This window comes from Falco peregrinus, chromosome 8, assembly GCF_023634155.1.
Source record: "Falco peregrinus isolate bFalPer1 chromosome 8, bFalPer1.pri, whole genome shotgun sequence".
Lineage (NCBI taxonomy): Eukaryota > Metazoa > Chordata > Aves > Falconiformes > Falconidae > Falco > Falco peregrinus.
The window spans coordinates 21,722,631-21,749,579 of NC_073728.1; the positions used below are offsets into that span (position 1 = coordinate 21,722,631).

At 36.5% G+C, this 26,949-nt stretch overlaps 1 protein-coding gene across 11 annotated transcripts in view; it reads right to left on the reverse strand.

Annotated features, from left to right (window-relative positions):
* The window catches only part of MYO3B (myosin IIIB), a 207,619-nt gene that overhangs the window by 154,098 nt on the left and 26,572 nt on the right, over positions 1–26,949 (reverse strand). For all 11 annotated transcript variants that reach the window (XR_003554319.2, XR_008748564.1, XR_008748563.1 and 8 more), the window contains 6 exons: positions 25,969–26,152; positions 24,360–24,494; positions 20,762–20,866; positions 20,400–20,499; positions 16,655–16,731; positions 4,566–4,711 (listed from right to left, as the gene is read on the reverse strand). Coding sequence is in view for 7 of the 11 variants with exons in the window: in XM_027786370.2 (XP_027642171.2) it covers positions 4,566–4,711; positions 16,655–16,731; positions 20,400–20,499; positions 20,762–20,866; positions 24,360–24,494; positions 25,969–26,152 (747 nt within the window). In the remaining 4 variants the exon portion in view is untranslated. The remainder of the gene's footprint in view (positions 1–4,565; positions 4,712–16,654; positions 16,732–20,399; positions 20,500–20,761; positions 20,867–24,359; positions 24,495–25,968; positions 26,153–26,949) is intronic.

A 26,949-nucleotide genomic window follows, 5' to 3' on the forward strand; every position in this document is an offset into this window, starting at 1 on the left:
TAAAAGCACAGCAATTGGACAAGAGAGTTGCTGCTCGTGTTCAGGAGATGGAGAAGACAAAGAGACAAAGAGATACAATTGAGGTCTTGTTATCCACAATGTCCTGTTAAGGACTGTCTTCAAACAAAACACTTTTATCAGACAGGATCCTGATCAGAGACAGAGAGAATGTTCAAGGCAACTGGAATGTTTTATTGTGAGATTATGTTGTTTTCCATTAATGTCCTCCATAGAGGGGAATGTAAAGTATTTCAAATAGAAATTATGAAAATAGATCTGGATTTAAATGAGCATAAGATGCCTCCTCTTCCCACAATGCCATATGACCCAAACATCTTGGGGTCCATGATGTATCCACAGACATGCTCCTTCACAGACCTCTGAGCCATTCAGCCTGGAACTTAGCCCATCCCTGCTTCAAGTTACATAATTCAGACATGGGCCTGTGTTAGCTGGAGATGGTAAGTTTAACTGAAGTCTAAGGTTTGGGAATAAAGTTCTCATTCCACCAGAGAGCTTCCTGTGGACTGAAATTTTGACTGTGCTTTGCGGAGTATTTAATTTTCTAAAACACTGTCACTCATCCCTTCCATAGTTACAACTGGAAAGTATAGAGATATGTAATTTCTTACCTATTGGAAGAACATTAGGCTTTGTAACTCGTAACATAATACCTTATTTGCTTCTTGTTTAGAGAACACAAACAGTGTAGGATGTTTGGCTACTGTTAGCTTTTCCTATTTTCCTGCTTAAATTAGCACATGAAAACAGTGAAAACCTAATCCTTGACTTGAGTTCTATGCAAGAAGACATCTCCAAAGATCTTGGGCGTATGTAACTGCAGTAACTGTTAGTACAAAATCATTCATTCAATGGTTGAGTCAAACCCTATAAAGTCAAAGTAAAGTCTCACTGATTTCAATTATATTCATTTAAGACTAAGGCCTAACTCCACAACTCACTAAGTTGAAACTCAGTGCTAAGGCTCATGGCACAGTTACTGGCTGTCTTTAGAAAAAAAGCCAATGACTAAATTGACACAGAAACTTAAGTACTTTATTCCCTGCTTGAGAATGGAAGAATTCTGTGGAAACACACACACAGACTTCTGCATCTAGCTTTGGCAATTTTGCCATTACTAATGTTTTTAAGTATATTCAAGAGAACAGATTATTTGGTGCTTGATAACAAAACTTGAAAACTATTGCAGAGTTTTCTGCTAATGTAAAGAAATCAGCAGCATGCAAAACAGACCAGTCTATCATCCAGAAGGGAGTATAAATAGAAAGATATGGATCAACTGTAGTCAAGAATGTAAGGGAAAAAGGCAATAATTCCTGGTAACTCTCTGCCTGAGTGATGTCCAAGTGTTGTTAACTGTGAATAGCGATTTCACCTCTTCTTCTCCAAACTAACATCAAATCAGCCCAGTCAACAAAAATTATCCTGGGAAAACACATACAGAAATCAGATATATGCAGTAAATCAACAGCCCATTAAATTTACTGCTCGTTATTTGCAGTAGCTTCTTACACTTCCAGATATGGTGCTTGACCATAAGGTACCACAGCCACACCACCATCACTGTGCAACACGCTTTGGTGTCATTTGGTATTAGTGCATTTAGTTCATTTAACAGTAGCTGGAATCTGATTTGCCAGTTTCACATCAAACCATAAGAAATCACAGCTGAAAGAGGAGCTGTTATCAACAAATGAAATTGTTTATGTCTCTGTCTGAAATTAGAGAATGGCTGGAGGTATATAAGGTTATATTGCTTCCCAACCCAGGTCTTGAAACTACCTCCAGAATCCCAGAATTAGAAGTGTGTGACTCAGTATTCAGCTCTGTTGCACTCCAATATTAATGTGGTTTGAATGGCGCATTGAAGTTGTGACCTAATTTTGGAAACTACTAACCTGCTGCTAGAGGACATTTTCCAGGTGAAAGCAAAACCTAGCTGAACAAGTTCTTTCCCACTATACCCCTCAGGAGCAGTAAGCTCCAGACTTCATTTGAGAGCAGTGCTGCCACCATTCGTGACCTGAGGGCAGTTAGCTGAGCGAGCCCTTCCTCATCTCACTAGATGCGCAGAATTACATCTTGATTTCAACGATGGTTGGAACGGAGCCCACAGTAAGTGAAGCTCAGGCACGCAGCCTCCTACAGAAAGCAGGAGGTGGCAGGCACTAGCAGTTACCACCCCTCAGCTGCATGAATATACTGCCTCTCAGTCACCCCACCCTAAGCTAAGCTGTTTGACTGCAGGTATCAGCAGAGCAATTTTAAGACATGAAGATCCCTGTGCACAGCCCAAATGCCTCTGGAGACATGACAAGTGCTAGTCTCAGTTAAGAAACTTGTTTAGTTCAGAGTCTGTAGTCTCAACTGAGCCAAAAACTAGGGCTGAGTGCTTTGGTTCAAATGCACAATGGATGCAGAGAAAGCCTTGGGCAAGAAACTGAGAAGCAATAATGAAAAAGAAAGAAAAAGGAAAGGAAACAGGAAGGTTCATTTTCTTTTGATTGGATCTTACAATGAAGTTAAGTCATGTTAAGAGGGGAAATAGGGATTGACTGTACCTTTCCTCTTCTCTTAAGGCAGCTATGGGTTACCAAATAAAGGTAGCGAGTGGCACACAAAAAGAGAGTTCTTCCCATAAAATATAGCTACCCTGTAGGTTTCTTTGTTAAAGTGGGTGAGAATTTGTATTGGATAAATTCAGAGATGATACTCAAGGACACTAACTACCTAAAAATGACCAAATAGCTTAACATTTGCATTCATAACTTCAGACACAGATATTATCATGAAAGCAAAAAGTGTAAAGATGCCAGATCTCTGAGCTCAGAGGATTTTGGATTGAACAGTCTCAGAAGGTGAGCTACAATGCTTCTGTATGTCGCTGCTTAAGCACTCAACAGCCAGTGCTTGCAAGAAATACTTTCAACCTGAGAAAAGCCTCAGTGCTCATGTTGAAAACGCTGTTTAAAATGTGTGAATTGCAGCACAGATATTGGGAACTGTACTAAGATTACTTCTAAACAATGCACCTTTTGGTCATATTTACTATCCCTCTGAATTGACTTCAAAAAAGTAACAGGAGAGAAGCTCTAGCTCCTATACCCCAGGCCCTTATGCCATCCAGCACTCATCATAGTCTACTTTATCTAATGTGAATGCATAGTTACCAGTAGCAGAGTTATAACTCATAAAATGCAAAGCAGAGAAAATCTTTTGACTTAAAAATTGCTACCATTCTATTCAGTAAATACACCCATTATTTAATTCATTAGATAGCAAAACAAAGGTGAATTATATGTGTCATGCAGAGATGTGACAGCAAATAGGGAAAGATAAACTACAGATAGAAATCAAAGCCTCTACGTGCCCTATTCTATGGATCTACCTATTGTTTCCTGTTACTTTTGGTATGACTTCTGTCCTTTTAAACTGTTCTAAATGTTGATAAAATTTATAGACATTGCTTTAGTAATCTGCCCCTCTTGCTGCCTTAATTGCTGTCGTTGCCAGGACCTGTTTTACACTTGTGCAAAGGCAACAAGATGAACCTCTGCTTCAATATGAACAATTTTGGAAACTGTGGTGGCAGTTCACATCCGAGCTGGGTAGGAGGAGATAACTGTATGATGCAGAACCCAGCACAACTTCATCTGCATATAAATAGACTTAATCAGAAATGCAAATTGCAATCAGAAGAAATTTTAAAAGCCTATGATAACTGTGCAGATAACAAAAGGTCAAACACTTGTATTGCTGAAGGTTTTAAACTGTTATCAGTCACTGGCAATTCTTTATGAGCAAGATATGGAAAAGACAAGTATATGCCAGTCTAATCAATGACAGACAAATTCTTTCTATATTTCTTCTATTATTACAACTGTTCTGTTGTTAAACTCTACTTTACACTGTCAATCTCAACTTATTCAGGAAAACTCAAAAAAATCAAACCAAAAATAGAGAGCATGAAATAATACAGCTGATTTACATAACTATACATAGAGGGAAATTCTATCCCTTTTTCATATCCACGTATGGCAATTCAAATCTTCACATTTTAACATCCTTGGGTAAATGAAAAAATAAATTATGACTACAGTTTGCTGCAACTGCTTTATAGCACTGTCAAACCTGTGTGGTTTTCTTCCACAGTAAAACAAGCCTAAGACTCTTGGAATAACATTTTAAAATGTTATCCAACAGTTACAGATGTTGGCTTCTTCCTCTTTTGAAACAAATGCTTTCATCAATAGTAGCTAAGAAAAGTACTTTTGAAGGGAGGTACCTTGATATTATATGATTTTATGTTCTAAAATAAGAATACTATAAATACATAAGTCTTTATCATTTCAAGGCATTCTAAATATAAATTATAGTAGAAGTCAGGTTGAAAAAAAAGTAGTCTTTAATATTACAGCTTTGTAATGTCTTTTCCTATAAGACGTTCTTACAATTTGAAGTACATACATTTACCAAGTATTTCTCCTTTGTATAGATTGCCTTTGAACAAACTAGTGAGTGAAGAGAGCCATCTAGTGCCATACCTTGGAATTTTAAAAAGGGTTTTCACCGGATGCATGTCAAATAAAGGAGGGTCTCCATCCCCCAGTTCAATAGCTGTTATTCCCAAGGACCATACGTCACATCGAGCATCATACGAGTAGTCATACTGTTGTTCACAAGCAATGACCTATCAGAAAAAAGAAAACAACGTTTTAACCTAATGTACAACTCACGCCATCCTAGTGTGACATGAAGGTACTTTTTTGAATCATGTCTAAAATCCTATGTAGTTTTCAAATTAATCTCTTTGCCTGTATATCCCAGTTAGGAAAAACCCCACAAAATTGTAACAGTAAATTAAAACTTCGTTTAGATTTGCTTTCTTTAAAAACAATCTCCCTCTTTTTAAAACTACATTAAGCTTCATGGGATGCCTCAAATAATCTATACAAAGAACATCACTCTACTAAATTCTGTTTTTCAAAGCACTTCTTACAGAAACCTATTACAACAGCAGAGAACCCTATTGATGTTATTCTTATTAACTTCTATAAGTATTCATGAGGATAGGCTGATTTGCACAGCTATTTTTTAGATAAGAATATTCCATCAGTCATTTCTGCCAATATATTTTTTAAGTTTGTCTCTACTAGATTTGAATAGTTTAAAAAAACCCTTCATTAACATACTACATACCTTGTCTAAGAAAAACTGACGTTAACAGAATCTCTCCTTGGACATCAGAACTGTTCTGCATCACAAACTTGATGCACATTTCCAGCTAACCCACCCTTGGCATCCTAATCATAGGCTAACTATTCATATAAACTGGAAACATTTCTGCACCTAAATGTGAGATTCAAACTAAAGTTTAAATTTAGCCCTTCTCCTTGCAAAGGGATGAGACAAAAATCGCAGCTTCACTGCCTTTTATTCTACCATGTTTTAGAATCCTGTCTCAAGTTTCTTTTCGCAAATCTCATCAATTAGACCAACTGCTTTTAAAATTTGTCAGATCCCCACATACTGCTAGTATCGGATGATTTTTCTCCTAGCTTTAAGTGTTGTTACAAATTTGTTAAGATAAACAGAACTTCTGACAGCAAGGGTGGCTGTATCTATGTTCTAGCAGAGATTTATTTTATTATTTTTTTTTTTACTTCTGTATTATTTCTGAGTTCTTGTGTTGGGGCTTCAGTCTGGGACAATGCTTTGCAGAGATGCCAACATGCAAGTCAGCACCCCAGGTAGCTGCTAGCAAAGAGCCACTGTAAAGAAAACTTTCCTGGAGAAGGTGCTGATTCCAACTTAACCTCTTGGCTACTTTCTCCATAAGCTGCACCTAACAGAGGCGTTCCCACCTCTGGCAGAGATTCTATCCAACAGGCCCATACAGCCTGTCCCTCTCTTACTCTAGGACTCACAACCCCATCATACAGCACTCTTCATCTATTTTATCAGAAATCAGGGGTGTTAAACATATTAGTTAAAATACCACCTTTCTTTTTTCTTGGCAGTAAACTTGGACATTAGTTAATTCCTTTGCTGTATACTAATAGTTCAGTTCTTTTCCTAGAGCAAATCAGTCCGGAAAAATTAAGACCTTTCCTGAATTTTCTATCAATGTTTTGACAAGTATTGAGATCTTCCCCCTTCCTTCTCAGTTTTTTTTCAGGCTAGTATGCCAAAGAAATTTTTTTTCATACTCTATACTGATGGTGGTATTTCCCCTTTATTGCTGTATGTCAAAGAATCTTTGGCTAGAGTATTAGACTAGTGTTTCTCAACTATTGTCTGAGGAACACTGATCTGTAAGACACAATGAAACGGTCAGCAAAAAGTCTGCAAACCATCCGAGTAAAACATGCATACACATTCCCCTACACATCAACTATCAAATAAACAGAATAGGGAAAAATGAAAGTAAGCACTGCAAAAGAGGGTTCAGGGATTTTTTTTCTTCAGCTTGAAGAGACAGAGCTTTGTTAGCTAATACAGTGTTGTATTCATATTGTCACATGAAGATCGTTTTCCCATCTCCCTTCTCTTCAACAGAATGTCTCAAATAAAAGCTCTGAAATCATTCTTAAAAGCCTTCATTAGAGCCTTGATCTCATCCCAGAGATCTCTCTTACTTTTGAAAAAGATGTTTTACTATGCAGTAGATAGGATTCTACGCAACTCAAGCAGAGTACTTTAAACCACCCCCCTTATTTCAGAGGCCTATATGATCATTTCATTTTCTTATACTGTGCTTCAGAGAAAAGGAAAGAAATTAAATTTGATGTAAAAACTTGTGAGAAAGTCAGTGTGGAGATCCATCAGACATATTTAAATAATACATTCTAAAGAGGTCATACTTGGTGTTGGCTGGAACTTCATTGCAGTTTTGCTCAGAGATTGAAAGGGAAGCTTCTATTACTCCATTATTTTTGTTTCTTTATATAGTCCTCCAATTAATCTGTATACCTAAGGGCACTTCCTCAAAAAAGCAAAAAAAACCCCAACAAAAATCCCCAAAAAACAGCCCCCCCAAAAAATTCATGCAACTCAGCTTTCAGGGCCATGACTCAGAAGTTGTAACTTATCCATATATGACAAATAAAATGTGCTGTGTTCTCCTTCCTTTTTTAACACATGAAAATACTTACCTGCTTGGTTGAAAAGCTGCTATAGCCCAGCTCCTGGAAATGCCTACCTCAGAAGTTGCCTGGCTCTCATCAGTGTGCTGAGCCCTTTGCAAATACTAGTCTATTTTTCTCAACCTCTATGATGCAGAGGAATATATTTTCATTTTCAAGGGAAGGAAAAGAAGGACCTGCTCAAAGTCACACTGGACTTCGTCAGCAGTGCCATAAACATAGCTGGTCTCCCACATTTAAAGACATCACTACTTTTTCCTCTATAAGCACGTAACAGTTACTTCTAATGACAAGCTGACAGCAACACGTGCTGTGCATCTCAGTCCTAGAAAGTTTAACAACCTACACTAAAATACTATAAGCATCTGAGTGTTCAGTGCTCATAGTGGATGGGAAAAAGAAAGTATGTTGCAACAGCCGTTTTAAAAAAAGAAAAAATGTCTTTTTAGTTTTCTCAGCTTCACAATGTATTACCTACCAAAGATAAAGGATTGTATATTGCATTTTTGTACATCTTCTGCTCCCCCACTAACAGCTACATCTCCAGTAAATATGGTACATGGTAATAAAATGACACTGTGGCAAAATAATGGCACTTTAACCAAGGGGAATTAAACACTACCAGAATCTACTCCGTTCTAATATCAGAGTCTGCAGTGATTCTTTTAGAAAAATATTCCCCTTAATCTGCATTCTCTTTGTTTATAAAAATTCAGCCAGCGGACCATGCAACCCAGGTATTTTAGACAGTTAGCTTGACTATAATGAGATCAGCCTCACAGAAAACATAGAAAATGAACTGCTCTTCCAATACCTAGTATGCAACATGTATATAGATTTAATGATCACTTTGGTTTGAAACAACTTTTTGATTTCTGTGGGATTTATTATTAGAATCTTACCAACCTATGCACCGCTAAGAGAAACACAAATGCTACTAATTTTAATTTTTAAAGCAATAATCAAATTTTACAGCTTTTTCCTTGATGAAAGGTGCACATTAGCAGTTTGCATTATATGTTGGCTAGCAGACAACACTCAATCTTGAAATCTGAAGAGGAAAGAGTTCTCCCAGTCGTAGTTTACAAGCTAAGTCCTTGGGAATGCCCCAGTTCTGTTTTGCCTTTAAAACTATTGCAACTCCCTGCAGAAGAAAAACCTCTAAAAGCCAAATAAAAAAGGGAAAATGCCACTGACTAATCTTTTATTATGTTCCTGTCTCTATCAGGAACTCAGAGATAATTTTGGAAACACCTGTCCTTTTCAGTCCAAGTTCTGGAGCTGAGAGTGCCCAGTGGGGCATGAAGACAGAGAGCCCAGAAGAAATGATCTGAAACTGAAGAAAATGCTACTTCCTTTCACTACCTTGTCCAAAAGCATCATCACATCTGTACCTATTTTATATCCAGCAAAATCCTCTCCTGCTTCTACAAGCAAAAATGAAAAGGTAGCTTGCTTTGCTGCAAACACTACATTCATGCCAAAGCTTCAGGGGGTGATGTAGTTAATCTTGAGATTTGCCAGTAAACACCATGGGAATAAGCACCAAGTCCTTCACTTCGGCATGGGCTGGTTATGTGCACACAGTGGCCCAGGCTACAAAGGAGACAGGCTGCCACCTTTTGTATTAGTTGTAATTTCATCACAATTTCATGCCCAGCCGTACTGCCGTAGCATGGAAAGCATCTAAACCCCACACGGAGAAACAGACAGTATGATAGTAGTTGTCAACACTAATTGTGCTGACGGTCACACTGGGACAGGGTGAGGTGGGGGAGAATTCACTGGTCTGGCAAAGGCAGCACATAAACAAATCAGTCACACTAACTGGAGGGAATTTCAAGAAGCCAGTGATCAGGCATTCTGTGTGATTTATCACTTCTACACACAAAACTCCACAGAGATACACAAGACTTTATATTCAAGGATACAATTCTACTTGTTCTGTAATCAATGCAAAGATTTCTTGGAAATTCAGCAAGCCCATAAGTAGATCATAGGTGGATTTAAAAGAAGAAAAAGAGGCAATACAGAGAACTACCTGTTATTTGTACAGTGGTCATAATGACTTGCTCACGGAGAGGAAGCTATACATATGTTTAGCTGAAGAAAAATACATCAACCCCCTTTAAGTTTAACCAGAATTATTACAAGTGAACTCACTTTCATTTTGCCTCAGTATATACGGTGCACGTACAAAGTACAGCTGCAAGCATACACAAAACCAATAATAGCAGTACAGATGTGCTACCTGGAGACGACTGCTACACAATTAGCGCTGGTGACCCACCCGCAGAAAGGAGTCTGGAATTAAAAAGGTTGATGCTCCTGAAGAAAGGCGGTGCTGCACTCAGCTGACGTACCTTACTAAGCAGCTTATGAGGTGTGCGAGCACAATGCTGAAAACCACTGCGTATGTAAAATGAATGTGGCACAAAATTGTTATCCTTGCTACAAGGAGAAAAAAATACTAGAAATGCAAGTCAAAATAAACCAACTGAACTTCTGTGCTCCATCTGCCACTATATAACCCAACTCAATTTATCTACACAGGAAATGTAATATTAAATATTCTTCTAATTCCTGTGCATTGGGGTGGGGGGGAAGTCTTTCATGACAGCATTTAGCAGCACTGGGGATACTGAATTATCCAAACCAAAGTGACACTTATCTATCTCTCTCCCTCCCTTACTTCTTTCCCTCTCTCCCTCCCCTCAAGCACATTCACATAATTTAAAAAAGAGCAAATTTGTGATTGAAATCGGTTCCATATTCTCCCATTTTCTTATTTGTATTTCAGTTCCTTATTTATTAACATCATAGAAATTTTTCCATGCTGTTTCTGAAAATTAGTATATTGTTAGAAATGTTGCCTAAATAAAAAGTAATGGTATTTTAAATAATTCTTATGAGTGATTATCACAGTTAATGTTTATTGATTGAAAATTAATTATGTCAAGTATTAAATTGTGTTTTAACAGCTGTGAGTAATCAATTTTTATTTTTAAACTCACCCAGGTGATCCTGACACCATTAAACTGCTCTGTCAGCAGGCTACATTTGTAGGGAACCATACTTTTTATTAGACCAAATGATACAGTGAGGAAAAACAGATAAGCTTTCGAGCACACAAATCTATTTTGCTTTATACTGTGAGATCATCACAGCTTCAACGTCATTGACACATTTTGTCTCTGACCCACAGATTTACTCCCGAGCAGCAAAGATAGACACTACACAACTCACACAGATTTGTAAAAGGTGTTTCACAAAGCAACTGAAAATTCAGAGGCAACTCCAGCCTCACAAGTAAATACATTTCATGTAGGGATCTTGCTGTAGATCAGTGTGGTACTGAAATTATTTTCTCTGCTGGTTTTGTTTTTTTTGTTTTGCTTTGTTTTTTTAATCTTTAAATGCCCTACATGGAAGTTTTACAACCTCTCCATAGCTGTTGTTTAAGTTAGAACAAAACAGAAGCATCTGCAGTCCTGCCACATCCCTTCACAAGATTATGGTCATGTTATCAAGGTTACTGGCAAGTTCCCTGAGGTTCCATCCAGCTGCCATGTCCTTTTCAACCCCCTCCTGCCATGCTAGCCCGTAAGGAGGTCAGTTCTCCTGGAGGCAAAGGAGGTGGTGATGAATTCTGCCAGGCCCAGCTCTACAGGGAGAGCTTGCTGGTGCTGTCCTGCTGCATACTCTGCCTCGTCTGTGTGTCATCTCCTTTAAAGAAACCTATGTATTCCAATTCCACTTTCTGAATTCTACTGCTTTCCTTCTGGACTTTAAGCAAATTTATCATAACTTCTTGCTACTGCAGCTTGTTAAAGCTTGGGTTTGAGAGGCACAGAAAATCAAGAAAGTGGGAGAGAAAAAAAACCCCAGGGCAGAAACTGCCATTTCTTTTATTTCTTTATTAAATTCTTAAAGATCTATGTTCCCCAAAAGATAATTTTGTTTAAATCAGGCCAGTCAATTCTCAGAAGGTGACATCTCACAACTATAGCATTTTAGTCACACATAGCCATTCAGAGACATAATTCTATCCCACGTTCTCCCAGTGACCTGCTGTAAGTCTTTAAGTAAGTCATTTCACTTCCTGTGTCCCTCAGTTCTTCCACAGTCTTGCCCTATCTATTTAGAGCAATGGTTCCCACCACTTCTCCCCTTGCCTTCCCATACTTACACTATAGTAGTGCCTCTCCAGCATGGCCACACCTATTTACCACATGTACCACAGGACTGCACTCAGACCCAGCACTGCATTTCAAGAGGACAGCTAATATTCCCTCAAAATAATTTCTAACACACCGTGGTGTTCCACTACTATAACTACTGAAAGCAGGATGTTGATTTCAAAATGTATGCCAAGTAGGCAATTCCTTTACACCATAGGCTCAGTACACTATCATAAATATAGTAATGTCAAACAAGCAATTGTTCAAATCAAAATGTAATAAAAATATATGTTATGAATGATTTAATGCTACCATTCTTTTTTACCATTTATTTATAGCATTGATTGTTTTTACCCACTAGGTGGGTGGGATTTTCCAGTATTTCACTAGTAACTAATCATTATGCCAGATAAACATAAATTCTGTGAAAGCAGCAGAAGTTTTCTCTATTCCCATTTGTCAAGTTCCTTGCAAGGACAATCAGTTATTTTTTTGTAAGTTGGTTTTCAATCTTATCTCATTCACTAGGTAAAAAACCCAACCTGTAATACGAGCTAATTCAGTAATCTATCTTACCATTAGCTGTACGAGTATAGTTATTATACCTTCATGGAAGATGTTACAAGGAAATATTTTTTAAATTTTCCTATTAGAGAAGATGCATAGAATCTTATGTATCTTTATCACAAAATATGCATACTGTTTCACTGTACAACTGGTTTTAAATGTATTTTATTAAGAATAACTTTACATACATTCTTGAAATCTATACCCTATTTATACTAAGTGGATTCCTACAGTTCATTATAAAGCAGCATTTACAAAATGCCATGCTTAGTTGGCATTGAAAAGTATAGTGAAAATGTGCATATCAGAAGAGCTAATTTTAGCTAGTACGGAATTAAAGTGAAGAGACCTAGAGCTATTAAGAAGATGCTGACCTTGAGTCCCATGATGTAAGCAAAAGGCTGACAAATAAGCTAGGTTAAAGCGTGACAAAACAAGAATATATTGAATAGTTTCAGTGGGATATATCACTGTACTTGTTTATAGAGTTAATTAAAAACATAAGCCCAGGTTAGTGATGCTATCTTTTCCACACTGTTTTTCCAAGTCAGCAATTAACTACACATTAAATATATTTACTATTAAATGGATTTCTTGGTAAATTTTTCAGGTCTCCTACAACAGAGAGAGGTAAATAAGAGAAATCAGCCCTAATCTACCAAAAGATACTCTGTTGACCCCATTCTAAGGCCTGAATACAGCCCTTACTGTAATGAATACTGACTTCAGTGGAAAAGCTGCTATGAGTCTTTGCAAAATTAGATTTTCCCCTTTATATATTTTTCAACTACATTAATGCAGATTACTTTTTGGTTGCTTTTTCTTTAGATTAAGTAGAGACACAGTTTTGTACTGAAACAATGCAGATACTCATTGTTTCAGGATTAGTCTCATTGCACACACATATGATCAGATTGAAAGTTTAAAAAAATAGAAAGGAACATTAGAAAAAGAAAACCAATTTAAACTAGTCACTTATTGTTCTAACACTTCAGAAATTTATTCTGATGTTCATATGTACCGAATTTTATCCCAGGAAGTATGCCTCGATTCAGCAGGGGGAAGGAGAACAATCTGTTGTCTCTGGGGCAGTCTTACTGATCATTACTTCATCTTGGAAGGATGATAACAAATATCCAAAATACAGAGCTGGCACATCTTTAAATAATACTGTGACATCTGAAATCCTTCTGAAATCAATAGCAAAACAGAGCCAAGATTTTACCTCTGGTTAACTCACATGATACTTTTACCAATGTCTCAGCCTTTCCTACTGTCATGTGTCATATTTCAACATGTAATTCTTCAAAGGATCAAAAGTTTTAATTATGTTCCTTTTAAAACCTAAGTTTGCATGCACCATTGTCATTTTTTAGCAGTTATCAGTAAAATATAACAGCATACTCCCTGTGGTTTTAAATTATCTTCAGTATTTCTCCAGTTCTTTCTGACTTCAGGTATCTTTTTCTATTTCTGTTCTTAAAACTAGTTCTGGGCCAAAGACAACACATTCAGATTCTAAAAGCTTGTTTCAAGAGTCAAGCTTCCAGCTAGATCATGATAATGTTTGGGAAAAAGGAAAACTGCAATTCTGTTTGAACTAGACTTTGCTCAGTTCTGCACTGAAGGCTGAACACAAGACGCGTTAAGGTTTAGAACTAGAGAAGTAAAGACAGTTCAGTTGAAAAGTTTCAAAACCAATTCCTCCTGCTAGCTTTCAACACAATTTATTGCAGCATGATAGAAGCAGATTTTAGGTAACTTCAGTGTTTGGCAACAGGCAACTTTAAACATCCTCCATACTTAAACTATCTTGCCTTATTTATCTCTTTTTTTGGCATGCCAGTATTCAGTGTTGCAGTTTCTGCATGTCTATGTTTGTATGAGACAATACTCATTAGGTTAAACAGTAATGACTGATGTTCAGTGAGTCTACACTGCTCTCAAACTGACTCATCCTTGCTAAGTTCCTCCATTGCTTCCACACAGCCTAGTTTTTCCCTGTATTATCATTCTTCAGCAAAATTTTTGCAATTCACATGCTCTGCTCAAAACAAATGCTCAAGGGCAAATCCTTTTGATTTGTCCTGTTGCTGCTAAACAAGCCTCACAGTCATCAGAAAAAAAAAAAAAAAAAAAAAGCCCTGTAAGATATTCAAGTCATTCAAAGCTGCTGGTTTTCATGCTACTGGTAAGAACACTGAACTAACAGAACACCTTACATCATCCTCCCTCACTGCTGTTTCCCTGTGAACTTTTGCTATTGCAAGTGCCATGCCATATAATTCCTTTGATATATTTTTCAAACTTCACCATAAAATACAATGGTTTTCCTTCTTATGCAGACTGTTCCTGATCTAGGCTGATCTAGTGATTCTAGTTCCCAGCATATTTGTCTCCTGCTTATATTCAGTTATTCCTATCTGTCAGCTTGAATAATCTTGCATCATTCTTCTCCAGGTTTTATTTTCCCAGAAATTCCTGGAAAATATTCCCCGTCAGCTTCGTTTGACAAGATTCATTTCTCTGAAGCACTGCTGTAGTCTCTTCCTCCAAGCCAAGCTTTTTCATCTCCCCTCTCCATTCCCCCTTCAGATTAAAGCCATCTTTCTCACCCTTTGATAAGATGAGGTCCTATGATTGCCTTATGCATTGACTGAGGCTGCTATGTTTCACACACAGATAGTAAAAGTCCAATTTAAATAAAAAATTTAAAAAAATCAAAAATCCTAGTCTTCACGATTTCTATTTCTCTTATTAGTAACAATTCATTCCTGTTCTGTTATTTTATGGTATTTTTGGGTCTGACATAGATTCTATGCTATCAAAACCTTTAGGCAGCAAGCTTTTTTGCTACTGTTAAATGCTTTTCTAGTTGTTACTGGTCTCACCACAGTTGCATCTAGACACTGTTCCTAATAAGCTGTTACCCAAGCAGAGTTTTTAAGCTTATTGCAGTCCTGATGTTTCCTCTTTCTATAAAAATTTGGCTGAACATTTTAAAAATAGAAAGATCTCCCCAGAAGTAAGGTAAATTGCACCTTGCAAGTTTGTTGAAATATGTCATTCATATGATCATGAAGAAAGCAACTGTAGTGACTTGAGCATGAATGTTATGCAACTTGTCATTTAAAAGCCATTTCAACAACAGCATAATGGGCATCTGAGCATCTCACTGCTGTTTTGCAGATTGGTACATCTATGAAGCCTGATCACCGTGGCTCACACAGGCATGCAAGTGTGATATGAGTTACTATGCTTATGGTACTGGGTTGGTTATTTTGACAAATCTTTTCAAAAAAGGAAGCATTCAAAGCTAGCTCTATTTCTGTTCTGATGTGCTATGCACATAACATATCTCGGTTACACGCATGTTGTATTTTCAGGTCAAAATTTTTCAGATCAAAACCTGCTTATTTCTTTGGCTTTTTATCTTGAGAATGAGTAATTTCAAGCATGATGGGAATAGAAATTTTGTGCAATTACTGCCTTTGATGGCAATTATTCAGATAAAACAGTAGTGTAAAAATAACTTCTAATAATCAGAGTTCAATAAAATATTTCATAGTATGTCCATTATTGCCTAGAGGAGTATTTTATGAAGGTTTCAGAATGTCTCCAACCAAGGTGATTCCATAAATAATGCTTGCACAGTGGTTTCTAAGGTATCTTGTGTCTCCTTTGTGACGTAAACTGGTTGTTATGGAGATGGTAAAGTATCAACCATTCTTTGTGAGACTGTGCAAGATCAATTTTGGATCCGTTACAGCAGCTTCTTTTCCCTGCTCAGCTATAATCAGCCTTCCTTAGCAACAGAAACAGATATATAAAAAGTATAAAATGTTTTAAACCAAATGTTTGAATGACTTTTAATGTTTGACATACAGAAAGAGATCTGTGTGCATCTGTAACAGATGCAAAATCCTTCCCAAATTCCTCAAAATTTGAGTAAGTCTAATGGTCTTCAACATAAATGAGGCTGCTACTGTTATGAATGTTTAGCAACTTACAAACAAACAACTCCTTTTTCATTCCCTATTTTTAAATTTCATGATCTATACCTTACAAAAGTACTTTCTGTTTCTTAAAGTGGGGAGGGCAAATATTTTAACATCTTTCACCCCAAATTTAGGGAAAGTACGTAAGGGACAGTTCAACAGTGTGTTAAAACTTTCTAGACCTTCACGAAATAGAAGGAAAAGGGTTCTGTCTGGAGAGTAGTATGTAAAATATGTTCTAAGACACCTGGCTAGGCCACCTGTAGATTATTTTTCTCCATTTTTAATCTATGCTCGGTCATGTGCCTAAGTGTGTAGGTCCCCAGTCAATGATAAAGTTTAAAGAACACATAGCTGGGTCAGGGTTTTGCAGAGTCCCATTGCAAGACAGGAATGCAGGAATTCCTGCTTCTCCTCTCAGTTTGTATTTAGAGGCACAGACAGGCACACCAAAACATACAGTATTTCATTGGAAAGTCATAAAATTTTCAAGGAAACCCTCAGTTATTTGAAGATTATCTGTACTTTTATGGAAACATCACAGAGACGAAAATAATGAAGATTATTAGAAATCCATTTTGTATATTCTAATATTACATTCATTTTACTGAACTAGATATAAAGTAGAAACACAGCCACAGGGGAGGGAAGAAAAGAGAGCCTTTTCTCCCACTATGTGGAAGTGGCAACAAAATGTACATTGCGACGAATGGAGATGACCCAGATAGGAACATTTGCCTACCTCAGGTGCCATCCAAAAGGGTGTTCCCACTGAGGTGTTTCTACGCAGCCGTGTGCTGGTAAGCTGGGCTGAAACACCTGCAATAAAACAGATCCAAAAAACTTGGCTTCAAATTCATTCTGTCATCTCATTGGTTTATTTCAAGTATCTGGAAAACAAACCCCAAGCCTGGGAGTACAGCGGCAGAACGCCTGGCCAAAGTAGGTGCAGCATTTGTACTGAATGCTTTGATTCATTTCAGCTTGCTGTTTTCATTCAGAATTGCTGAGAGGTTTTTTGTGAACAACTTTCAGAGTGAAACACTTTCATTCAAACTCGAAAATTCAATTGGCACCTAAATATGATAGACTTCTGCTGTCTTCATGAGTACAAACAGGAACTATTCAAATTATGACTTGACTTCAAAACTTCTGCTTCAGAAATTTACTCCCTGAACAGCACTGGCAGGAAACTTGGTCACTAGAGTATTTGCAGAGGCTCCTGTTCAACAAAACATTTATGCACTTGCTTAAACCTTTCTCTACTGAGAAAAGCAGGAAGCTCAAGCTCGTGCTGTGGCTTGTACTTAGGGAATTAAGCGCATGCTTAAAACAAAGCTTGTGATTCAGTGCTTCGCTGATTGGGGCTGGACTACTGAAGCACTGCTGAAAAAAGGAAGAAAGAACTAGAGTGAAATCAAACAACATTAACAAATCAGAATGAACTTTCATTGCAAATCTTCTCCTGTGCTCTGGTCAACATATAATTGAATTGTACAGTTCAGGAGCATTTCTAAAAGTTGACATAAACCCAATATTGATTTAAAAACCTATTTCACCTTAACATTGTTTAAAACCAAAAACCACAGCACTCTGTTCCTATGGCATTGCCCAGAGACAAAAACAAAAACAGGCAGAAACATGTAATACACAATGCCTGATGCCAATAAATAAGAAATCAGGACTCATGATTTGTAAGTTAGATAATTTAATTGCTGGCTCCAACATTCAATTCTGTACTTTTCATTTGTCAGTGTGATTGCAAGTCTTCAGTGATTTCCTGAGTACTGCTGTGAAACAGTTAATGGCTAGGACCTACAGCAAGCCTCTGTGCATTTAACTTTGATCTCTCTTCAGCTAGCTGAATTTGTAGCTGCTACCTACGGACACTCCCAAACAGTGCAGAATACCGAAGAGCTGAGAGAGGGAGTCAGCAGGAGACTGAGCGAGCACGACTGTAAATGAATTATAAGTTGTGGACATTTTGGGTCGACTTACATTGTTACCAACATTTATTTAAATATATCATACTGTCGAGAGCAGTTGAGGGAAGAAATGTGTGTTACATTGAAAAAGCAAGCTCTACAGTCATGCAATAAAGGGAAAAAAAAAGCCTCAATTAAGGCTAATTGTGTAATCTTCTCTGTGACCCAATATCCATATGTACAGCCCTGAATATTAAGTAATTTTTTTTTCTTCAAGATTCTGTCTCATTCTGTGGATAGAATGGATAGCATTCACTGAATAGGTAGTCACTTAATATTTTTTTAATCTCCATCAATGTGAGTTCTAGTTACTTATTTAGTATACCCAATCCTATACTAAATTTAAAATTTTTATTTTCCTTTTGACATGTTTCCTTCCCTCCTCATCAAACAATAAATCTCCTTAACATTCCTGCAAAATGGGAGAGGATTATTAGTTCCAGGGATTAACCTAAAAATAACCAAAGCATCCACTGGTTTTGGGTACTTAATCTGAGATCTTTCAGTTTTCAGACACTCCATATGCCTCAAGTAGAGCTGTAATAGATCTCAGCTGCAGTTCAAAAACACTTAGCTCTTCTGCAAAGGAGGACAAGATGTTTCAGAGTGGCTCTTGGGAAAATGAGGAACAGAGTGGACAGCTTAAAAATTTTGGTTCAAGTGACCTCCTAATATCACAGAGAAACACTGGCAGAAGCAAGAATAGTCTCCAATTTGATGCCATTCAACTGTCTGAACTGCAAGTCCCTTCTCCTCAACTCACATTTCTTACTACCTATCTTCCACTTTCTGCAACAAGACAAACAGTTCTACAAAAAATATCACCTGTCATCAGATCTAATTTATTCCCAGAGTCCCTTCCATGCCTACAGCAGTGGGCTAGAGGGGAAAAATAGCAACTTAATGAAAGCTTGCTGCCTAATGCTTCTTTAGTCAGGAAACCCACAGATATGTGGGCATTTCTTGGTGCTTCCTAACGGTTAAGTGTCAGGAAACACTTGAGATGTAACTCATGTCTTTTTCTGAGGTAGTCATATTTGTTGTGATTTTCCAGCATCACTGTTGAACTTAAAAGGAAAAAAAAACCCACCCTAAAACTTAAATGTGGAATCAGAGAGAACCATGGGACACCACAAAGGCTGGGATTCCCTGTTTCCTTGAATGTGCCCCTTAGCATTGCAGCACACTGATCTGCCCATGGAAGCCAGAGGTCTAAACCTAGCTTCTGCTGCAGCTAAGGCCTTTGATACATCTCATGAAAACATTTGACTTTGGGGAGAAAAGCCAACTTTTTGCAGAATGGAGTAGTTACAAACAAAGATCATACTGCCAAAATTCCCCCAAATGAGAAGGGATCTTCTTCTCTTGTACTAGGTCAGGGACTCACTTGAAGTTTTGCTTTAGGCCATATGTTTCTCCCAGCACTATTTTAATTGTTGCCTTCACCATTCAACATAATGAATTTCTGTCCCTAGAAGATACTGAAGTATCTCATTTCCCAACTTACTTTAGCATCTTCAATAGATTTTTATGTTAAATTTATAATACCATGACAATTAGAGTATTAAATTTCCTTTCCAGTGCATAAATTTAATATTTTTTGATATTTTTTTTATTACTATTTGCAGAGTTTTTTGGCAAACCATTTTACACTACTCTCATTTTGTGAACATTTTTCCTCTACCTTCATGCACTGCTAAACAAAGATCTGTTATTCACACAACCCTATTCTCAATGACAATTACCATATGCATTATACGGATTCCTTAATAAATCATATAACTAATAATCTGTTTGTTGCCTTTAATAAAACTGTCTATTCCATTGCATATGTATCTGACGGACTTTCATTTCTTATTTTTCTAAGTGCATGTTTAAATGGGAAAAAATTTGCTGAAGTGAGTACTGGCAGCAATTCTATTGCCAAGTCCCTTTCTATCTACTTCTATCTCTCTCTGCCTGCCTCTCTTTCTCTCTCTCCTGTTTCTTGTGATGTTTCCAGACTGGCAACACTCAAATCTAACAGCAATAATAACAAATTAAATGGATGTTGGGTTTTGGACCCATGGGACCATTTTACCTTCTGCTCAGATGGGAAAAAATATGCTTAAGGCTAGCAGAAGCCATTTATGAGAGAAGAATGTTTCCTTTTCATATGCAAAGGATAGAGTATCTAAATTTAAATTAGGACAAATGCCCTGAAACTGACATACCTTGTGAAATGTAAAAGAGCTTTGTAAATAAAATGGTACCTTCAGAATTATTTTTAATATTTAAATTACTACGTTTAAGCTTTTAAGTTAAAAGTCTCTTACTGATTTTCGATTAGAATTTTTAGTCTTGCTGTATCAGGTTTCTTCTCCATTTTTCATTCTTAAAATATTCCGAGTATCCTTTTGAAAAAGTGTCTCACTATAGCATTCTGCCTTCCCAGGGGAAAGTAAATTGATGCCTTTGGCTAAACTGCATGTATCAGGAAAACAAATGGGAAGTGGTCATTACCAAAGTCAACGAGCTTGACTCCACCTTCTGTTGTCAGGAGAATGTTGTTCCCTTTCACATCACGATGTATGATCCGGTTATTGTGTAAATGCTGAAGGCCCTATATACCAGCAGTAACAAAAATAAGTTTACTCCCTTATTTAAAAACAATTACCCTACTATTAAGGAATGTAACGAAGACAATCTGCACATACTCTACAGAAACATCTGTGCACTGGATTACACGCTTGAAACAACCCCTGCTACTATAATAGCCCGCATAATATTATCAACATTACCATACTTTATAAATGGAAAATGTATGTATGAAATGAGTAAATTGCACCCTCTGCTGTCATTACAAGCCCAATGAACATCCTTACCAAGAGAGCACCATATAAGATGTATGAGATTATAGCTTCGTTCAACCGTTGCCCACACTTCAGCAGGCCTTTGACAAGCTCCGTGACAGAACCTCCATTGCACAGCTGTGAAGGGGGGGAGTTGGGGGTAGGAGGGGAAAAGCAAGACAAGCCCTTTGTTACGCAATATACTGTTTAGGCTGTAAACATCTACCTTGTGAAACTGCACTACAACACGAGTCTGGGAACAACTAGATTTTTACCTTGCAATTATTTATGCTGTCACCCCACCTTAGAACATTTTTTATTAGTAATGTTAATAATAAATCACAGCAGCCTGGGTGGGGGGAGGGAAGTGAAAACTGAAGACTATGAATTGTAATTTATAAAAACTAAAAATCTAAATATTATGAACAGGACTGTATCTTGCTGTTAAAAGAGGATTTATAAGTCAAATTTACATTATTTAAGTATTTTCACAATAACACATGAATTGTCTTTTTGAAAAACTGCTTTTGTGCAAAGAAAAGGCCAGACAGAAAAGATGGATGCACTTGATAACTGGTAGGCAACAAATTACAGCCATTTTAAACTTTCGCTCTATCAATGCTGCTGCTGGCAGGCAATATAAAGTAGACAGAAACCATATCTCTATACTCAGGTTTGATGCCATGTGCTGCCAACAACTAAGATGAAACATTCTGATCCAGAAAAGCAGCTTCTTGCAAGCATTTCCCACTAATGGGCTGCTGTACATCAAAAGAGGAGAAAAAGTAAAATCAGAATCTTTATAAATATGTTTTCACCCGTACCATTAGTTTACTGTCTATGCCCTTCTAAGAAACTATTGGCTTCTTTCCTTTCTTCTCTTTCTCTGTCCTTTTCTTACTTTAATATTCATAATTGTTCAACAACAACATAAAGGTGGGAGAACTGATTGCCTTTCCTTCATTGAATTTTTTCCTCTAAACCTGTTTTTGCAGCCAGCACCCTTACCAATGTATCTACCATACAGAAATCACATGCATTTTAACACAAGATCTTCTTATGTTATCAGTATTAAGTTTAAAATACTACAGCATAAATCAGGAGAATGGTACCAAACCAGAAGTTCTACAATTGCATCTCTCAAATAGCTTTATGGATTGTGTATAGGTTCAATCACATCATGTCCACATTTTCCTTCATTTATTACTAACTTTCCTTTGCATCAAAAAATTTCACTAGCCTAACAGTTTTAGTTCATGGAAAGGACCAGATCACATGATAAACAAGACATCCTTTATGAAAATAAGTTCATGAAGCAAAATTTCATCACTAAAACCATTGATGAGTTCTGCAGGAATATGACTTCACTTTTTAATTTATTAGTAGTGAATTTTATCTTTTTTTTTTTTTTAATAAATTAGGTGGTAGCATCCAGCTAAATACTAATCATAAAATGTACTTACAGGAGAATTTCATCACTGCAAGGCAGAAAACCCATGTTTTTCTTTCCAAGCTTAACTATTTGCTGACAAGCCATTAAGTCTTAAGATTTTTGATTACTGCTTTTATTGCACTTAATGTTCTATTGAGACAGGTTGTACTAAACTTATCTCTAGCCTGCAAATGAAAATACAGAAAAGTATGCCTTCACTTAAAAAAAAACCCCAGACTTCTTGGCATTGAAAAATGATACAGACTGACAGCTGTTTGGTAGCATATGTTAAATGAATGACTGACTGAAAAATACATCCCACAAACACTACTGCAGCTGTCAGTGACACTGTTCTTGACAGTCAAAGGGCCGGGACAAAATAAACTTGTAAACTTAAAGTATTACCATTAGGTATAAAGTGATAAAGTGGACTGATGCACATTTAGATGGAAAAGTAGGGAAACTTGCTTTACAGCTGTCTGTGCTACACCTGTCCAAGAATTGCACAATCATAAAAATACTTAAGGTGTCCACTTTTGCTACCCTTCTTCAACCTAGTTATTTCTCAAAATAAGGTCCTGCTTGTAGTGAGTGAGCATGGCAAAACTGTGCCTAAAAGGAAAAAAAAAATGCACCTTTTTATTACAAATTTTGGAAGTCATACACATCCAATCAATATATTTCATCAAAGACTCAGGGACCAAAGTCTGAGTACTTTATATATTCCTTTTACTGAAAAAGTGTCGTTAATTTATAATATAAAAATTAACTGCTACACATACATAAAGTTGCATTTAAATTCCAAGGCAAGAAATAGTTTGCCTTGTCTGGTAAATTTATCCATATAAGGAAATCACAATTTTTTAAATGTCATATTTCTTTCAATACTTTGAGTAATGTGCACTAAAACACACCTGAAATGAACATACTTAATTGATAAGGTCTCTACAAACACCTAACTCTCTCAGATTCTATATTCAATTTTGTTACATAGAATACGTCATGACTTTGTTAAAATTTTGTTATATAGAATATACAGAATATCAATATATATATATAATACCACATGTGATGCAATTGTTGGATACACTACACTTGTATTAAAAAAAGAAAACACATGGGAAACCAAGGCCAAACTCAACACAAAGCCAGCAGGCATACAGAAAAAACAGTATCAAAATAAAAATATTAAAGCTCCTTTTTTAATAGTTACTGAAATTTAAGATTAAACACATCCAAATGTTTTCAATCAAGCTACATAATTCTGCAACAGATAGAAGTTAGATGTATTATTGGGTTTCCAAAACTTAAAGCAGAAATGAAGATTCCTTATTCCGATTCCAGTCACCATTCAAGAACAGAGAGTGGAATATCTAAAATTATTAGTAATTAAAAAGTTACTTAAAAGTAACTAAAGTAATTAAAAATAAAGTAAATTTTTTTTAAAAAAAAAGTAATTAAAACGAACACTAACTTTTACTGGTCTAGATATAACAGAGAAATGTTTGAATGGTCTGTTACTGCTCATCAGTCTATGCAAAGCTCTGTCTTAATTAAGCCTAGAAAACATCTAGAAGAAATGCTCATCTTGCAACAATCTTTGGCAGTCACTTAAGTGGCAACAAGATCACCAAAATACACTTTCATAGCAAGAGTACTGATTGCCACTGAACAAGAAGAGTTAGTAGCAGGCATTTCTGGTGCTACGTTTCCAACAACTAGCTTCTAGTTTTGAATTACCATAAAACAGACTTTCCCATTACATTTTCTCTGTTCACTTTTGCAATAGGCAGCATGTTAACTGCCCTCTATGCTACTACTTCATTGTCTTTTGCATTCCTCTCAAGTGCTTGAGCTCTCTAAAAGTTTAAAGAAATGTCTTATCTAGTGTTTCCTCCAACATGAAAAAATTCAAGCTCTTTTTAGCCAAACCATTCTTAGCAAAAGCGTTTTTTTGTTTTGGAGGCTGAACATAGCAGCTTGAATAGAAATAAAATGTGAGGACATTCCCTATTAAACAAACTTTTTAAGTTTGGATGTCATTTTCAACAGTAGGCTATCACACATCATCTACCACCAGCCCTTTGATTAACAGCCCCTATAGGGCAATCATGATAGCCTGTGACTCTTCTGCCAATAAAAAACAGAAACCCAACGACATTTGCTAGTTAAGATGTAATGTTATCAAAATGTTTTTACCTCAAGTACTAGCCAGAGCTGTCCTCCCACATACTGATCTGCTTTGTAAAACATCCCATAAAATCTAACAACATTAGGATGATTGGGAAGAAACTGCAAAATGTTATATTCTGCTTCAATTTCTTCATCTACATCCTAAATAAAAAATACAAACATACAGAACATATAAACACAGTAAGTCCACACAAAGCACAAACAAAGTCTCATGGATAAAAAGAACCATTTTTTAATTAGTTTGTACTTTTAAATGGTTTTACTTCAATGCAGCTGAATTCAATCCACACTAAACCATGCAATTTTTTTCTTATTTACATACAGAAATGTGAAGTCTATGTAAAGCAAGCAGTTATTCTTCAAGGATTCTTTCAGTGCATAATATACTTAACCAGAAAAGTAAAAATTATACTTAACTTTCATCAGCTGTAAATAAGAAAATTACAAATGTATTATTTTTAACCTGGTTTTAAACATGCATATTTTTAATGTGTAAGCTAAATGTAAAAACATGAACCTTTGACTTGTTCTTTTTTCTGTGGTCATCAGATGCGACCAAACACAGAACAATTTCACAAAACCTCAAAGGTGTCATCAGGAAAAACAAAGACATTCTTATGAGGAAAACATACACACCAGAAACAATTAATGAGACAAAACAAAACCCATGAAATAAGCAAATGTTACTAAATATTTGTTAATGAAAGAATTCTGTGACAATTACAGAATACTGTTTAATATCAACACAGGTCACAACTTAGCACAGTATATAAGCACTGAATCTTTCCTTGTTTCTGCACAGATTGTGACTATTACAAAATCTAAGCTCTTACTATACATTTTCCTTTTTTTTGCATTTTCCTAAAAAGTATATGATCTTATTTATTACCTTCTTCAGATTTATACAAGAGAACATCAAGACAAATTTCAATAGTGGTGGATGACAGAAACGTAACTTTTTGAAGTAAATATTTTAGCCCAACTGTCATGATCAAACTCCAGCTTGATCCACTCTGAGCAGCTGCCAATTAAACCTGCTATTGAGAGCTCAAGGGAAGCTAGGCATTTAATACCCATTAAAACTGGAGCTGGCAAAGAACTACCTCTGAGAATTCGGGGTATGCTCGTCTGTTCTTATCTTAACTATTGCCTCACAGTATTATCCACTTAGATAACTATAAAATACGCTAAAGTTCACAGTACTTCTGTGATGGGAAAAGTAATTATTTTAAGAGAGTACACAGAATAAATTAAGAACATTAAGATTAAGGCCATCTTGTATTTTCCCTGCTATAGCAGACCCCTAAGAAGAATGCCTCTGTGCCGCCTTATAATTTGCATGCTCCAAGCACAAATATATAAATTTGTTCCAGAAGAGTTACACAGAACTGAAAAAGAAACTAGGTAAATACTGTCTTCAAATAATATACAAGATTATGAAATTTAAAGTTGCAGCTTTCAGCTGCTGGTACCAAATGCCTTATGTCAATGCATTCTGCAAAATTGTTCCCTTCAGGATGCTTTCAGTTTCTTACATATTTGATTTACATTTCAACTCTGTTTGAGAATTCTTCTAGATTAATAATGAAGTTACAGTTTAGTATTTTTTACTTACACTGATAGGATCCAGAATCTTTACTGCTGCCAGACTCCCATCTTTCTTATTGGCAACCTTATAGACTTTACCGTAAGTGCCTTTCCCGATAGTCTCTATAATTTCCCAGGTATCGGAGGGATCAGCTAATGATTCTAGCCCAATCATTCTGGAGTTATATTGAAACAATCCATACAATGGCTTCCTGGAAAACAAAGAAGACACACATACAGTGTGAAGATCTAAGTAACTCTGTACTAAAGAAGGCATCTTATGATAAAGAAATTGTCATAATTTGAGAAGTACAGATAGAATCACAAATGAAAACCAGACAGAAAGATCACTAAGTGAAGGAATGAGAATAAAACTCTGAGCACCACTTTTCTTTCCTTACTTTGCAGTGTATATTATTTGCTTGAAACATTGCTCCATATACTGCATCATTCTGAACGCATTTTAACAAGTTCTGACAAAATCTGATCCTTCCATCTACTGCACACTCTTTTAATGGACATTTTATTCATTAAATGAGGCCCTATTTCTCATGCATTTAAAAGCTATGTTGTGCTTTTGACATACTTTTGTCTAATGCTGCCTGGAAAACTGCCAGACGGGCATTCAGTAGGTACAACACCTCATCATATCCGATATACCTGCAACACGTCTATGTATAAATAGTTTAATAAAAGTTAAGACTGGGCTGGCTGGTATCATAAAATACAAATCAACTTGGTAATAGGCAACAGTATGCCGCTGGGGTGACGTTCATCACTGAAGGTGTTTCTCAACAATTGCACTTGTCTCTGTTTCTGAATTTCACTGAGTGTTATGATTAGCTACACTGGTTGACTGCGCCTCCACTTTCAGGAGATCTGGCCAGGGGAGTCATTTCCCCAAACACTCCTGCATGACATTTGGATCACTGCAGCCTATGAAAAGGGCTCCTTCCTTGGAATTACATAGATCACAAGTTCTGGTGATGAGGAAAATGACAATACCATT